The sequence below is a fragment of the Vipera ursinii genome, assembly GCF_947247035.1.
Source record: "Vipera ursinii genome assembly, chromosome: 7".
NCBI lineage: Eukaryota > Metazoa > Chordata > Lepidosauria > Squamata > Viperidae > Vipera > Vipera ursinii.
The window spans coordinates 11,568,872-11,587,188 of record NC_139521.1 but is presented as its reverse complement, the minus strand read 5'-3'; the positions used below and the strand labels follow the sequence as shown (position 1 = coordinate 11,587,188).

Below are 18,317 nucleotides of genomic sequence, written 5' to 3'. Positions count from 1 at the left end.
AATGTTAGCAATGTCTGTAAAGCAAAGGAAAGCTGAAGTAAAATCATAATATTATAATTTTTCACTTAGTGGCTGCTTCACTTAATAATCGTTGCTGGTCCCAAATGTGATCAATAAATGAGGACAACCTGTTTTCCAGAATATTCTGGGGTATTTTGTTTTTAGTTATTAAATAAAATATATAGAAATATAGAAATTGTCTAATTTTTTTTTTAATATTTTGTTAAGTGCATGTTCTTTCTACTTAACTGCTCATAGTAGAAAATCTTAGTAGAGGAGAGTTCTATGGCATCTTAACCAAAGAAGCATCGAATTGTATACCTTAAATCTCCTCTCTCCAAAAAAAACCTCTTGAAATTTTCTCCTGCTCTTACAGATACTTTGAAAAGTCTGTCCTCTGTGTAGGGACATTTTAATTTAAAAAATGCTTTATCTGTGCTTTGATGCTATTTTTCCATGCGCTTCTTGATCCACCATAAAATGAGCATCATAAGTGATGATGGAGTGACAATGTCAAGATTTGTAGATCACTGAACTGCACTTTTCAGAGAAAAGCAATGGGAACATGACTTGGGGATACAATTTTCAGTAGGACCTTCTGCTATTTATAGCATGTAGGGCCACTTTCATTCTGTCTGTAAACCTCTTCCCACTATCTCTTTTAAAAAATAGAAGTGTTTTTCTTGTGGAAAACCACAGTTAGTGAATCTCACATTTTTGTCTGACTCAGTGCAAACAGGGCTTCCATTCCTGTTTTTTAGTTTTTTAGAATAAGGAGTGAATCCTGTCACCTCTACATGCATGTTTATGTTTTCCGTTTCGTAGACATAACAATGTGAATGCAGGATAGAAATACGACAGTCTTTTAAAAAAAAAAGATTAAAGGCTTCTGTGCAGTCAGACACTACACTGTAAAAAATCACTTTATCCAGCACATCTTACTGAAACTCAATCAAATGTTCATAATTCTGCAATTCTTTCAGGCTGCCTATTTTTCTATTTTCAGGCATGTGATTTGTCAGGACAGTCTTGTGGTCTGGGGTGTGCAATTGGAGCTTCCCTTGGTAGAATGAAATGACCCAGAACAAACACAGCAGTCAATCTTCTTTATTGCTGAAATCAATAAGCAGATCCATGCAAAGTGCTGACAGTTTCTATGCAGAGAGCAAAAGTGGAAAAATAGCTGATCTTTGAACTTGTAAAATGTTACAGCCAATAAAACTCTTTACTCTCATTACACTTATTTCGTCAAGAGGTAGGGGTTTTTCTCCTGGACATAGTAGCGCGAAGAGCTGGTATAGTAGGTATGCACACATATGCACACAGATCTACAGGCGTCGTTCAATTTATTATTTACAGATTATTTTGTTAGTTTTACACCAGACTGTAAATGTTTGTGGGGTTTCTTTATGCTTTTTTATTATTATTAAAAAGTTTTATAAAAGTTACAATATAATCCCCAAAACCAACCCACCCAAAACCACCCCCCTCTCCCTCCCCCACTTCCCAGAGCTGAGTACAGGGTTACAAATATAATAATCACAATCTAACTAACATTAACCAACTATATAGATAACCAAGTTCATAATGCGCTTTAACTCCCCTTTAACAAACAAAATAAAAGTAGACATAATAATAATAAAAACATAAAGAAATTAATATCCAAGTTATTAAACAATGCTAATACTAAAAATAATAATAATACCATATAATTAAAATTAATAAAAAATTCCACTATAATAAACTACTAGTAATAATAACAATCTAAAATTTATTCATAGGCTAGATGGAACTTTTTAGTCCCATATTTATTCTGAATATAATCTATCCATCTTCTCCAGACCGAAATGTATCTTTCTTGTGAATGATCCTTCAGATAAGCAGAAACCTTAGCCATTTCTGCTAAATTTGACACTTTAACCGTCCATTCTTCTATAGTAGGCAAACTATCCTTCTTCCAATATTGCCCTACCAATAACCTTGCAGCTGTTATCAAGTTCAACATCAAGTTAATTTCCTTAGTATCACAATCTGTAGTAACACCCAATAAAAATAGTTTTTCTTAAAAATCTTTTGAATATTCCACCAAATTTTAATTTATGCTTATGTCAAGAGGCAAGAAACATTTGTTGCACTGAAAGATAACGCATGCATTCCACCTACTTTAATTAACAATCTGCTTGGTAAAATGTCTATAATTGTTAACATCCTAATCAAATCTAATTTTCTTCAAAGGTTTTCATTCCACTTACTTTTAGCCTCGGGTTGCTTTACTAGTGTGATAAATATGAGCATTTAAAATGTAAGAGATAGTCATTAAAATCCAGCTTTTTGACAATAATGCTGTGCTTGGCTATTTTGAATTGTTGACTGGTATCATGAACTCACAAGATTTGATAGCTTTTAAGCCCATGGAAAATAGTTGTCTTATGACTGAAGCAATGAAAAAGAGGTCATTGTCAAAATTTGGCTTCAGGAACCTGTTATGTTCTGATAGAGTTGTTTATAACATTCTGTTTACTTCACTGAGGGAGGATTCAGCAAAAAGGATATGCGTGATTATATCTGTTTGCAAACTATTAAAACTGTTCTACAAAACCATTTCTCACTAAAAGTTTAAGGAATATATGAATGCTTTCATTGCTTCTTACACTGGAATTCTATCTCTTTTGTTAAAAAAAAATACAGATATGCAAGAGCAAGAACCATTTCATTGGATGGAAAAGTTTATAGAATCCATCATGTTTCCTCCAGCCTATATTATGTCACATTTCAGAACCAATTGCTAAATACTATGACATGTCTCTAGCAATCAGAAAAAGGAGCTGGGAAGAATATGTGACCCAATGGATGGGCTTGCATTTTGGATCTCTTGATTCTGACATATTATGCAGGCATGGCTTAGTAGTTGACAGCTTGCAAGCCGGAATGGAAAAGAATGAACTTTGGTGTGAAGATCTGAAAGAAAAAAGTGCTTCCTTGCCAGATTGCTGTCATGTTGGAGAGTTGGTAGTCTTCCCCTCAAAGCTTTTCGGTAACATTCCCAAAGAATTAGATGAAAATGAAAATCATCAAGAAGAAGGAGAATTTCTCTCCCTGGAAGCTAGTGTGGAAACTTTAGTCAATGTTTCTGTTGGAAGTGATGATGGCAGTGGTGGCAGCAAGAACACGGACCTCCCATTGGAGACCATCAACTGCCAGTTTATGCCTGCTGAAGTTAAATTATTAGCTGAAAATAACAGTTTAGAGGAGCCTTCAGTGAAGATCATCTCAAGAGGAGAAGCAAAGAAAGGATGCAATCATACCACTGAACCAGCTGAAAAAATGAGCACTTCTAATTATGAGAGAGCAACCAAAAACAATAGTAGAGAAGAAGTTATCATACTTGGATACAACTCTAATGAAAGTAAAGATGTCTCAAAAGAAAAAGATTGGAACACTTCTGTGGAAAAAAGTATGTTGGAGGAGCAGATAGTTCATGGAGCTACAGCTGTACAATATGAAAAATCAGATGTTCTTCATGAGAAGAATGACTGTACTTTATTCTATGATAAAGATACCCTTTTTCAGCATTGTAGCAATGATGCAAACATAGGAGATTCCAATAATTCTCTTGCATACTCACCTGGTTCTCCCATCTGGTCAAAGGATAATCATGTGGATGCGCATAATCTTACAAATTCTCAGAGTGAATGCATTCTAAATGCACCTTTGGTGTCAGAAGTATCTGATTTAAAGAATAAAATGGTCACACGCCAACCTACAGACTGTCAAGTCGTCCTGCGCAAAAAAAAGGTAAGTTCAAGTTTCCAGACTTGCATAGAGAAAGATAGATAGATAGATAGATAGATAGATAGATAGATAGATAGATAGATAGATAGATAGATAGATAGATAGATAGATAGATAGATAGATAGATATTTTCTTGGTCTAGGCAGAAATGTTTGTTGATACAGCTCAGTGAAGCAATCAGTCCAATCCAGTATAAAATTTAGACTTCAAAATTCAGTATGCTTAAAAGAAAGTGTTTAATGAAGATGAAATTAAAGCTATAAACAGAGTAAGATAATGTATGTAGATCCATTAGGAAAAGGAAAATTAAAAATTCTACTATCAGGTTCAAATCTCAGTATTTCTAGGTGACAACAACAATTCAAAACTGATTTTATAATTGGAATCGGCTGACTTGCTGCTGGAAGAGTCTTCATTGTTGTCATAATTGTATTAAAGTCAGACATGTATCCACTCAAGTGGGATGCCAACAAACTTAAACTAGCTTGTTATTCAGTGTTTCAAAGATTTTCTGAAGTCAAAAATTTTATGTTTAGAGTCTTGTATTGATTGTTTTCAAGGTACATCCTGGTTTAGATCAATACTGGGGTGAGGAACTATGATGCTTTTATGACTTGTGGACTTTAACTCCCAGAATTCCTGAGCCAGCCAGCTGTCTCAGGAATTCTGGGAGTTGAAGTCCACACATCATAAAGGGGCCATAGTTCCCCACCTCTGGTCTATATGATGTTCAGATAAAGTTCCTTCAGTAACCTAAGATTTTCTCATCTACTCCTAGAAATGCAATGTTTTTGGAATAAAAGACAAAAAGATTGGGGGGAGTCAAAACCGAGAAGCTGATAAATAGAGCGTTGTGATGTCATAATGCAAGCTCTATCCTCTCCATCATAATAAAAGTATAATCTGGCTCACATATGCAGGAGAATCACTTTAACTGGTACATAAATGGATACTTTCAGAAAATGTCCTGAATTGCCCAACAAAGAAAGAAGAACCTAAATTATTTAAATGTATGAAGAGATATTCATATCTCAACCAATCATATAGAGAAGAATACATGATAATAAATATTGATTTGTGGCAGTCTTGATATTACTATTACTACACAAAGAAAAACATGTGCTCATATTAGAACAATCTAAAAATCTATGGAAAGCGTACAGGACATAATTAAAGGTATTAATTTTTAAGCGGGGAGGGGGTCAGCAGGATAAGAGACCTAACGGAAAAAAGTTTTTGTCACTCTAACTGATTTAATTAAAATTTATGTTTTGTAGTACCTTTGTTAAATTTATTTAGATTACTATGCAATTTGTACTTGGAATTTATCCGCAAACACAGTCATAAATATTATTTCTGTCCCTTTGGAAGCCCTGGAATGCTATCCCACAGACTTTGGCCATGTTTGGATAGAAGAATGATGAATTCCAAACAATCTGAAACTATTTAAAACAAATGTCAAACAAAACACAGTTACTGATGGGATGATCCTAGACCGTTACACCACCTCATTTATGCAAATTTGAATTTTGGCACATTTTTGTGACAGCAGGCAGTGATAAATTTTACAGACTGCCAATTTTGTCTAGACTGTGAATCCAAAAATCATACTATTGCAGTTATGCCCCAAGTCAGGAGATATTTAAGTTTCAGCTGCCTAAAATGGTAATAAATGCAGCTTTATATATGACTTTACAAGCATATGCCAGGATTTTGTTAATTCAGATTATGGTTTTAAAACGTAGACGAATCATTCAAAGCTTCTACTGCAATGTGTCTGATTATTTCATATATATATATATATATATATATATATATATATATATATATATATATATATATATATATATGTCATTCGGGTTTTTCCCCATGTAGAATTGGAGGTATCAGGGCAACGTTTCGAAAAAATCTCATCTGTCACCCTCAGGCTGGTGAGGATGAAGTTGAAGTCACCAGCCTGAGGATGACGGATGAGATTTCGTCGAAACGTTGCCCTGATACCTCCAATTCTACGTGAGAAAAAACCCAATCCACTCAAAACACATCCCCACCCAATCAGAACACAGCCCCCATTCAAAACATACTCCCACCCAATCAGAACACAGCTAAGCCCCCACCCAATCAGAGCACACCTCCACCCCATCAGAACACAACCAAGCCTCCACCCACAGAACACACCCCCTCTGGCAGTTTAAAAAAGAAGAAAAAACAGCCACTATCACACACTTCTCCCAGAAGAACGAAGCTGAAGTCACCAGCCTGAGGATGACGGATGAGATTTCGTCAAAACGTTACCCTGACACCTCCAATTCTATGTGGGGAAAAAACCCAAATGACCAAAGATCTACATATATAGAAAACATTTTTAGGAGCAAATTGTTTTTGGAATGTCCAAACTTGGCAACTTTGGCTAGGGAATTCTGGGAGTTGAAGTTCACAGGCCTTAAAATTGCCAGGGTTGGACACCCCTCATATAAATGATTATTTCTCAGTTCTTTCAGAAAACAAAGTTCCCTAATGAAGTTCTATCTCTTTCTCGCCTAAGACCATCTTTTCCTAATTCTCTACCTGTTCCGAATACATAACGCTATAGTTGTCGCCTATTCTAATCTCCTCCTGCCCCAATCTTTCAAGATAACTTTAGAGCAGCATTTCTTGGCAACTTTAAGGTGGAATTCTCCAGTCAGCGCCTAGATTGAAGTCCACTTATCTTAAAGTTACCAAGGTTGAAAAACACTGGCTTATAGGCTAGGAGAGTACATCATTTCACCATGAACAATATTTTGTTCTGTGTAGAATTGTGGGGAGAGGAGTCACTTTTTAATGTGACATTAAAATGGTAGTTTCCATTTTAAAGAATGATAACTTGAAAAAAAAGGAGTCTTTTTCAAATGTGGCAAAAGCTGTAGGTATTCTCAACCCTTCTTCTAACTCATAGTAGATTTTTGTTATCACTCAAGATTTCCTTTCAATCACGGCTGACTTCCATTATCACAATGACCTCAAGTGTGGGGGATTTTCCTATCCTGCCAGATTTCCCAAATACGTTTTTCTCTTGGAAATTTTTTTCTCAATTTTTTTTTCTCAGAATTTTCTCTTGGGAAGTTTTCAGCAATCAGGAATTTCCAATTAATCAGCAGCTAATAGGAAGGAAGAGTTTTTCTCCGTCTCCAGAGCTTTAGGATACAGTAGTCCCTACTGATGTGAACAGATACTGTTTTAAAGGTAAAAAGTTAAAAGTAATGACCCAATTTGTACATTTGGGGTCATGGCATTTCCCCCCTTTACTGGAGTTGTTGACTGTGTTCATATCACAAAGCTATCCCCTGGACATTTCACAGAAAGAATTTCACAGCCATTATGAAACCTTTTCTATCTATTTTACCATTTTTCAGTATTTTAGAAGATGCTGTTATAAACAACAATCTAACTACATTTTTAACAGATGTATAGTTTCAAAATAAAGGTGGTCCTCAACTTACAACAGTTCATTTTGTGACCGTTCAAAGTTACAACGGCGCTGAAAAAAAGTGACTTATCACCGTTTTTCACACTTACGACCATTACAGCATACCCACGGTCACGTGATCAACATTCAGATGCTTGGCAACTGGCCTGTATTTATGACTGTTGCAGTGTCCTGGGGGGTCACGTGATCACTTTTTGCAACCTTCTGTCAAGCAAAGTCAATGGAGAAGCCATATTCACTTAACAACCATGTTACTAACTTAACAATTGCAGGGATTCACTTAACAACTGTGGTAAGAAAGGTCGTAAAATGGGACAAAATTTACTTAACAAATGTTTCCCTGAGCAACAGAAATTTTGGGCTCAACTGTGATCATAAGTCATAACCCAGCCATATTAAGGTTACATACTGTGTCTTTTTGTTAGTTACTGCTTATCCCGCTGACTCTTGGTGGAGAAAGTCTAATTATGAAATAGAAATAGGCTCATAAAAGAGCCAGGGTGTAGGCAACCTTGGCTCTTTTATGACTCGTGGACTTCAGCTCCCAGAATTCCTGAGCCAGCCATGCTGAGGGAAAGGGAGAAGCTTCCAAGCTGGGTCAGGAATTCTGGGAGTTGAAGTCCACGAGTCATAAAAGAGCCAAGGTTTAGGCTTAGGTTGTTTGTGGATAAGTTTTTTTAAAAAAAAACATATGATGCAATCTGCTTATGTGCATTACTTTCTTCATGGTTCAGATGAAGTCTCATTCCTCATGGGTCCCATTCTTTTTTCCCCCTACAAGAATATATCTTGAGGAGAAAAAATTGAAATAGTTGCACAGTATGGTAATGACTGGAAGACTTTATCTAACAGGCACTAATTGGGACTACACATTTTTAATGCTTCAAAATGTTTTTGAAAATTCTCGTTCTTCTTGTCTCTTAGCTGTCAACACCTGGAACCACAGCAGTGGGCCAGCAAAGTGAAGAGAAGTACATAACTTAAGAATAGGCCATTCCAGGATTGTGTCATCTTAAATGTGGCTTGAACTTCCAGTCAAACCATTTCCCTGCTATTTCTTGTCTGATGTCAGATTCTGCTAATATTTTACAATTTCAAGTAGGAAACAAAAAGACAAGTGAGAAGAAAAAAACTTCAACTAATAAAGCTGAATTAATATTTGCCTTGGGTGATTTTCTGGATCCTCACAGGATTTTGTTTCATTCTTTTCATTGACATTCCAGTCTGCTTCAATTTTCTGGTCAGAAAAGCAAAAGAAAATTTAGGTGAATTGTACATGCGGAAAAAAACCCCCTAAGATACAAGAATTTATTTTCATCTCTCTAGTCTTTCCTATCCAAATTTTCTTGGCATGGGCTCATCTCAGGACATTGTACACTCCTACTTTCTAAGTGGCTCTAGGTCAGGGGTGTCAAACTGCCGGCCCGCGGGCCGGAGCGTCACGGAGAAGCCGCGCCCATCCCGTTGCCGGCAATGGGAAAAAGTTCCGATATGTCACGCGACATCACGTGACGTCGCGAGTTTGACATGTCTGCTCTAGGTAGTCATATCATATTGCAGAGGTCCCCAACCTTTTGGGCATCTGGGACCAGTTCCGTGGAGAAAGGTTTTTCCATGATCCAGACGGGGTGTGTGGTTTTGTGTGCTGCCTATATTCCACGGATGGGGTTTTGCTTGTTTGTGCAGACCAGTTGCTGGCATGCCGCTGCCTGGTACTGGTCCATGGACTGGGGGTCGGGGACCCCTGTCATATGATTTGGATCTAGGAATTCACATGAAGTATATGTATGAGCTGTGCTTTATATCAAAGCTATAATCGGCACGGACGTCTACCATGCCATTTGTTGTGGTATCTTTCTTACTTCATCACATTTCCTTTTATTAAGCATCATCTTATGTCTGCCCAGTGCTTAAATGGGAGTTTCCTACATTATATTCTTTTTTAAAAACTTCTGCTATTAAATTTTCATAATTAAATTAGAATCTCCTCATGCCTGTCCTGTGGACCCTGGCCTTCTTCAAATCTTACTACCAAGGCTCTATCTCTCTTCCTCCCTGTTTTGTTTGAATAAAATCAATCAAAGTATCTTAGAAGTGTGATGGGACATAGGACATAAACATTAAAAGGAACTGCTGTTCACTAGACCAAAATACTCTAGCTGAAACTTTGAAGAGCCACAGCTGTGGTGGTGTGCAGGTTCAGCAAGACTATATGTTAGCAAAATAAACAGCTGTGCCATAGAACTAAAGCAGGAGTAGGCAACCTTGGCTCTTTTATGATTTGTGGACTTCAACTCCCAGAATTCCTGAGCCAGCCATGCTGAGGGGAAAGGGAAAGGTTTCCATGCTTAGCCATGTTGGCTCAGGAATTCTGGGAGTTGAAGTCCGTGAGTCATAAAAGAGCCAAGGTTGCCTACCCCTGGCCTAGGCCGCTTTATGACTCATGGACGTCAACTCGCAGAATTCCCGAGCCAGCCATGCTGAGGGGAAAGGGAAAGGTTTCCATGCTTAGCCATGCTGGCTCAGGAATTCTGGGATTTGCAACATAAGCTGGGTTCTGCTCCAGGATGGTCCCTTCTGTTTCTTAAGCCAGATTGGATTGCAGTTGGTTGACAATGGGTTAGACTGGTGCTCAGTGTAGATTATGGCTGATTGGTCATTCTTCCATTTTATGCTTTTCCCATTTGTGCTGAAGGCAAGACACACTAGCTGGCTTTTGTGTAGGCCAGTCTACCAATGTATGCCTTTCCTTTTAAAGATTATTCATATCTCACTTGTGCCTTGTTTTATTTTCCAAATGTTTACACACTTCCTTAAGACACATTGTCTTCTTTGATATTAACCTCTTACCGCATTATCTCCTTTGACATTCCTCTGCCCCCTTATGGTACCAAAGTTACTCTGATGCTACCCTAATCAAACCAAAGCAAACACGTGGTGCTTTATTCGCAGGTTTATTGAAACTTTACAGCATGGAAGGGCTGATCATTCAGTTTCATAGAAATAAGGTACAACATTTCTAAGTTGCAACTTATTTTTTTTTTAGTAAAAAGGAAAGGTGGGGGCAAGATTCAAGGTGCTGGTGATGACCTATAAAGCCCTAAATGGCTTGGGTCCAGGATATCTGAGGGAACACCTGCTGCCAGCATCAAGCTCCCTTCGTCCAGTGCGCTCGCAGAGGGAGGGTCTTCTCAGGGTGCCGCCGGTAAAAGATTGCTGGCGGGTAACGCCCAGGGGGAGGGCCTTCTCAGTGGGTGCGCCTGCTCTCTGGAACCAGCTGTCCATGGAGTTGAGGACTGCCCCCGACCTCTGTTCATTCCGCCGGGACCTGAAGACCTGGCTCTTCGAGCTCTCTTGCCCAGGCTGAGAGTTTTAATTTTAATTTTAATTTTAATTTTAATTTTAATTTTAATTGGGGTTTTTATTCTCTCAGGGACTATTATGATCTTTTTAATTGTTTTTAACTTTTGTATTTCTTGTTTTAATTCCCTGTGAACCGCCCTGAGTCCTTCGGGAAAGGGCGGTATACAAATCCAATTAAATAAATAAATAAATAAGATTGCTTTGCAGTACTGTTACTGTTACTGTAGAAAACCGAAGAGACCCTAGCCCGAGGGTGCTTTTTCAAAAGGCAGCTGGACTATGTTTTTCCTTGAAGACATTGTGCTTCTCATCTAAGAAGCTTCTTCAATTCTGAACTGAAGAAGCTTCTTGGATGAGAAACGAAACATCTTCAAGGAAAAACATAGTCCAGTTGCCTTTTGTAAAAGCACCTTTGGGATGACTATGACCTGGATGACTGGATGAGATGAGAATGATTATCTCCATAGATAAAGAAGACACACTTCATCTAGTCTGAGCAAAACTGGAAAGATGGTCAGTATGTAAAGGTTGAACGAAACGTGAACTTGTAAAAGTGAGGGCAGTTCATTGATTTAATTGATCATCAGTCAATCAACAACAGCACAGGACAAAACAGATATCCAGGACAGTGGCCACTGGAAGAAAGGGATATGCCAGGCATTGCCATCAATTGGATCTGGGGCTGCTGATAGATGAGCACATTTCTTTTGAGGGTTAAACAGCAAATTAAAGCTGGAAAACACACATGGAAGGTACATTTGCAACAGATTAGGGGGAGGAGGAAGACAATATGGTCTATTTTTGCATCCTAAAAGTGGGTGGCTCATACTGCTAATGGGCCAGGCAAAAATCTTCCCAACGTCTGCATTTAACCTTATTGAGCTCAGCCTATATAATATGTTTGATATTGCAGAAATTGTATCTATGTTCATTTAAAACTGAATCCTAGCTAAGCAACAGCATGGGCTGACCAAATGCAACAGTAGGATGCATCGTGACAGTGTAACACAGAAAACTACATATCTGTTACTCTTTAAACTCTTGTTAGTTGTGAGGAATAGGACCTATTTCAGGACCAAACTTTACAGTACCCTGTGCAAGACTTGCTTCCAGAATCAGGTTTCTTTGTAGACTTCTGAAAGAAGATCGATTAGAAAACACGCAAGCTGGCCTTTTTGTTACCATTGGCAGCCTCCGCATGGATCAGAGGGGGGAAAATCCTGTTATACAGGAAGATAAAAGTCTTTAAACTTTCATTACACACGTTGAATTGTGCCAGAATAAACGTCTGCCAGAAAAAAACCTATTAATGATGAAGCATCTAAACACAAACAGAGGATTTTAGCCTTAGTTTATTCTCACTTCCACATCCAGACAACTAGGGAATGGGCATTTGCTATATGTTATTGACAAAAAAAATCTATTTTCAGAAGTTGAAGTTCAAAATGCCAAATACAGGTAGTCCTCAGCTTACAACAGTTCATTTAGTAACCGTTCAAAGTTACAATGGCACTGAATAAGTGACTTACGACCATTTTTCACACTTAACGACTATTGCAGCATCCACATGGTCATGCTGCTAAATTCACATGATCGTGGCTGGCAACTGACTCCTATTTATGATGGTTGCAGTTTCCCAGAGCCATGGAATCATCTTTTGTGATCTTCTGATAAGTCAATGGAGAAGCCAGATTCACTTCACAGCCCTATTACTAACTTAACAACTGCAGTGATTCAGTTAACGACTGTGTCAAGAAAGGTCATAAAATGTGGCAAAATTCACTTAGCAGCTGTCTCACTTAGCAACAGAAATTTTAGGCTCAATAGGTGTCGTAAGTCCAGGATTTACCTGTACTGAATTATGGTAATTCTATATTCCCATACAAAATAGAATTGACATTGATCTTAAATTGATGTGCATTGTTAATGCTAAGAATACTATAACATCCCAGGTAGTCTTTGAACAGAGTCAGTGGCATGCATTCTTAGTTTTTGATTCTTAAAGTACAAGGGGAAATAATTGGTGGTGAGAACAATGATCGAGTTTATTTGGCTGGAATAAAATCAAGGCTCTGAAGGTGAAAGGCCAACTGATTTTGGCTCATTTCCTGTGAAAGTTAAAAATAAGCTTTGCTGGGGAAACTATGGCATTTGTCATTTAAGAAAAATGCTTTACAATATTGCAAGAACAGGTACATGGAATAGAAACGGCTTTGCCGTGTGCATAGTTTTTCCCATGTTTCCATCTTAGTAACACAACTAAACTAGGAAACGATTTTTCAGATACGAGCTTTCCATAGTATGCTAGAACTGTAATTTTTGCCTCAACTTGTGATTTCCAAGTGGGAAGCACCAACAGTTTTGTTGGCTAAAACTCATGAAATAGCCTCCAGTGATGTCATCTCATATTGTGAAAGAAAAGCCTGCAGGGAACTTGACTGAGAACTTTTAGGAGCAATATGCAAAAGGAAATTAGTATTTTTTCCAGTTGTCACTGAAGTATTTACTTACAGTCACCACAAAGGTTTTGTTCTGAAAAAAATACTTTAGCCAATGCTTTAAGACCAATAAACTTCATTACATTTTACAGCTCTTTAGTGTACCTGCATCCAAGAAAAAAGGAGAAAAAAAGCATAGCTGAAATCTGATCATGGAGGCAGAATTTATTTTTTAGAAACACTATCTGTATACGGTGCATGTAATCACACCTGTCCCACTTGTTATAGTTCACACCAGACAACAGATACCCAACTGGGATTAAAATGACAATTAAATATAAATTCCATGAGGCTAATCATTTATGACAGTGAAAGAATAATGTTCCTTGCACCGTATATCATGTTCCTATGTCTTCATACATTTCTTATAAAAGGTAAGGAATTTGGAAAGCTGGGCAGGAATATTTACTACAACCTGATTAAGCCACAAAAATTCAGATAATTATGAAATGGCAGCAAGGTTTCAGATCTTACATGACAGGAAATTTGCAGTCAGTCTAAACTTGAAAGCCTCAGAAAATCACATTTATGTTCTTGAATAAGAGAATTGGAGCAGGAGATGATGGCATGAATATTTTCAAAAAGAAATAGATATGCCTTAGCTGGCAGATTAAATCATCCTATCCTCAAATAATTTATCCATCTATGGTAGGTAGTATATACAAGATCTTACTGACCTACCATAATAATATCTTAAGAGGTAATAGAAATAGTAGAGAGTTAGCCTTTACAGAAAGAAGGAAGATCTGTTATCAAGGACACAAACAGATAAACAAGACTTACAAGGAGGTTTAGAAAAACATCTATGGCAGGCAATGCTTTTTTTGTAAAAGAAAAAGGTGCCGAAACTTACACATGTCATACAAACCACCTTGCCTACCCTACAAGGTTCCATCCAAAAAAGGTGCCGGAACTCCGTTCTGAGCGTTCTTTGACAAAAAAAGCCCTGATGGCAGGTATTCCCTTAATTCACATGAAGATTTTAAAAAAGGGAGGAAGGGAAACACATTCAGACTTGCAAGCCATTCTAATAAAAGTAATTTTTGGCATACACAACATGTATTTGATCTGGTCTACCATGTAGGGCTGATAAGAAAGAACTTTGGAAGTGATTGTAGAAACTCAACGTACAGTTAGAGATGTCTTTCATTATCTTTCATTTTTCCTTAAATTCTATTCACAGCTTCTCACTTCATCATCTTTGTACCAATGTGTTCCACTGGGTAACTATTACTTATATAAGAGCATTGCATCTGCAATTTTTCAGCTCACATCCTTAAAGTGATGTGGGTTGTCCAAAGGTTGACAATCTACTGTTTAGCAGCACCCTGCAGAAAAAATAACTCAGATTTATAAACATTTTGATAAATCACCACTGCTTTGTAGGCTATGTAGGGAGTCACTAATTACACAAGGAGTCTTACAACAAAATGGAGAATGCCTTAAAACTGAGTAACTTCACAAGGTCAAAAACGTCCTGCTGATCCACTTATCCATTTATACTAGTATTGTGTAGTGGGTTCTGGAGAGTAGGAAGGACACCAGGCCGATGAGTACAGCATAACAGCTCTTTATTGGGTGGAAGTGACCGTACTGGGGAATAGGGGTTACCTGCACTCTTTATATACCTGGCCAGTACCTGGCCAGGTACACAGCCAACCAATCGGATTGAACCTCTGTTTCCTGCCGAAAGTGCTTCCCGCCAAAACAGCTACAGTTCAATGCCTCCTGGTGGTGACTCTTATGCAATGCTTTAGGTGTTCCTTTAAGCCTAATACATAACAACTAGATCAGCAGATGATATGAAAGATGATTTGACTTGTGGATTTTTTGGCAATATCTGATGTGGGAAACCTATTAAGCAGGTGTATTTTGAAAGAAATTAACACTTGTCTTCTAATGGAGCCTTTTTTAACTTGTAAAATTAAGACAACTAACACAAGCTCCCAGTTTAATCTCTCAAAGGAAATATGTTCTGCTTTTAAAACTATTACATATAGAAGTTCTTCCCTTAAACAGAAAAATTATGGAAGGGATAGGTAAGGATAGAAACATATTTATTTTACCCACTGTACAGTGTGATGTACAGGGAACAAAGCTGCTGCCAAAATATTTGCTGGGTATCCTGTCAAAGTGCATAAACAATATTGAGGGGTTTGGGTTTATTTTTCTGTTCTTTAATTCTCATGTTACTAATGCAATGTCAGGAACCCCGGATTTGAGTACTTGATCCCTTAGAAATGTATAGTCATGTTTAAGATTATATTAGCGTATCACCTCTTTGATCTTCTTTGTCAACATCTGTAGGCTAGAGACCAAGCTGAATGAGATAAAAAGTCTAAATCTTATTGTTCTCCGTGCATTTTATTTTCAAAACTGAGTGAAAGTCATATATGCCCAGGGTCACAAGCTGTATTATGTACCTAGATTACTTTTTCAGATGGAGTCCTAAGACACTTACTGTAATTACATAGCTACATTTAGAAATGTTAGTTACCATAAGAATGTTTGCCAAGCATTGCTTTTCTGAACTTTAAGGTATAATTCTACTTTGTAATTTCGGCCCTATAATGACCTAGAGCTGGAATGACTTCAAAATCTTGATGTATTTCTCCTCCTTGTAAACACATGTGACAACACCATGTCATTACCAGTTCACATTGTTAGGTATCAGTGATGTGATACCAAGTCTAGTACTATAAGATCATACAATGACTTTAGGTAAAATCAGACTTGACAGTATTGTTAAGTATTCGGTTCTTGCAGGCATTGAGCGAGACAAGGTGTTCAAACAGGCAACAAGTTTATTCAGAGATAGAATATAACAGAAGCAAGCTAAAAGTTGCTGGGCAGCTATTTATATGGTTGGCCTCTAGGCGGCGACCAACAGATTTAAAGCAGCAGTTTCCCACCTCAAACCTACTTAACAGACTGGAGACAGCAAGTCTAGCTCAGCCCAGCAACTGTTACATAAGATATAAAATTAGGTCAGCCATTAAGCAAACAGTCATACATAAAGCAAGTGAATACAACATACAAGGCCAATACATTACAAGTATATCCCTTTTTTTTGAGGATTTCATGCCCACAGAGCTTATGCCACAGAAATTGAAGACTGAGATTAGGCCAGAATCAAAATTATATGAGGAATATGTCATAGAACATATAATCATAGAGTTGGAAGGAAACTTGGAGGTCTTCTAGTCCAAGCCCCTGCTCGAACAAGAAACCCTATTGTCATTTCAGACAAATGGTTGTCCAGTTTCTTTTTGAAAGTCTTCAGTGATGGAGCACCCACAACTTCTGAAGGCAAGCTATTCCATTGGTTAATTGCTTTCACCGTTAGGAAATTTCTCCTTAGTTCTAGGTTGCTTCTCTCCTTGGTTAGTTTCCAACCATTGTTTCTTCTCTTGCCTTTTGGTACTTTGGAAAATAGTTTGACACCCCCCCTCATCTTTGTAGCAGTCCCTCAAATATTGGAGCACTGCTGTCCAAGTTGTCCATTGCTTTTAATGTGTTCTTTTTTGTTAAAATATTAGGTAACCTTACATTGTGATCCTTGACTCAAAAAAACATATCATCCTTTGTCCTTTTCATTAGAGTAGACATACCCAATTCCTATAACAGGCCTTAATATGTTTTAGTCTCCAACCCACTAATTATTCTTGTTGCTCTTCTCTGCACTCTATGCAGAGTCTCAGTCTTTTTTATATTGTGGCGACCAGAACTGGATGCTGTATTCCAAGTGTGGTCTTACTAAGCCACACTTATTAAGTCAAACTCGCAACATCACATGACATGTCATGATGTATCGTGACTTTTTTGCCATTGCCGGCAATGGGGTGGGCGCAGTTTCGCTATGATGTATCCTGCCCATGGGCCGGCAGTTTGACACCCCTGTACTAAGCGGTTCTAGAATTTCACGTGATCGCGATTCACCTGATCTTGGTCCAGCTTTTTTAAAAAATCATTTTCTTCCACTTTTATGACTTCTTTTCTCTTTTTTACCTCTCTTTATAGCAAAAGGCCAGGAAAGGGGCAAATCATTCCTTTCAGAAGTCTGCTCTCTTTACGAAGCATTTTTGAAGGTATAGATTAAGTACTTGATGAGTTCATGTATAAGAATTACATATAGTCCAAGGGTTGCAGAAAGAATGTACTTTATTGCTTAGAGCTTGAGCAAAGCAAATGTAACTTATTGCTCTGTAATCTACATACTATTAAAGCTGTTGTTGTCATGACCTTTAACTGGGAGAAATAGTGCATCATAGAGCAACAGTTTTTGAACCTGGGTACCATCAATGGACTAACTTACAGAATGTGTCCAAAATGTGGGACTCATGAGTCATGAGGAAATGGAATTTCAGAAAGTTGTGGTTGCTTCAGTGCTACTGGCTGTTGCTGCAGTCGTGGAAGCTTCATGTTCAATGTTATTGACAGTCTAAATAAATATACAGAATAGCAGAGTTGGAAGAGACCTTGGAGGTCTTCTAGTCCAACTCCCTGCTCAAGCAGGAGACCCTGTGCCACTTCATACAAATGGCTGTCCAGTCTCTTTTTAAAAGCCTCCAAGGATGAAGCACCCACAACTTCTGAAGGCAAGCCATTCAACTGGTTTATTGTTCTCATTGTTGGGAAATGTCCCCTTAGTTCTAGGTTGCTTCTCTCCTTGATTAGTTTCCAACCATTGCTTCTTGTCTTGCTTTCTGGTACTTTAGAAAATAAGTGTTAAAGATGAAACTTTGGCAGCTACATACCTTTGCATTTCAACTTAGCTTTAGAGTAAGGGGGCAGGTGTTACTTTTGAGTGGGTTAGATGGAGAAACGAAACTTCTAAGATTCTGCTGAAGACCATGAGAGCCTGAAAACCTTTCAAGGACACCATAACAGGTGTGGATTCAAAGCAGATGGTTCCCATAACAAAGTGAACTTGTTTATATGGACTACATGAGTTGTTGGGGGTTTGGCTGAGAAAAGTATTATTTAAGTCTATGAATTGGTGTTGGAACCTCAGAGTTAGTTTTGTTTCAACGTTACCATGCAGTGTATTCAACAAATAGTAAGATTTCAGAGACAGAATGAACCTGGAGTTTTATTTGGATTCTCAAGCTGGATGTTGACAATAAGTTAATCCCCTCTTTGTGGCAGCCCCTCAAATATTGGAACACTTTTATTATGTCACCCCTTGTCCTTCT

At 37.8% G+C, this 18,317-nt stretch overlaps 1 protein-coding gene across 1 annotated transcript in view; it reads left to right on the top strand.

Moving 5' to 3' along the window:
* Positions 1-2,799: 2,799 nt before the first annotated feature.
* Positions 2,800-18,317, top strand: part of DLC1 (DLC1 Rho GTPase activating protein) — a gene marked incomplete at its 5' end in the record, with an annotated part of 304,905 nt that continues 289,387 nt past the window's right edge. Inside the window, one exon of the mRNA XM_083367226.1 lies at positions 2,800-3,795. Coding sequence (XP_083223352.1) covers positions 2,800-3,795 — 996 coding nt within the window. The remainder of the gene's footprint in view (positions 3,796-18,317) is intronic.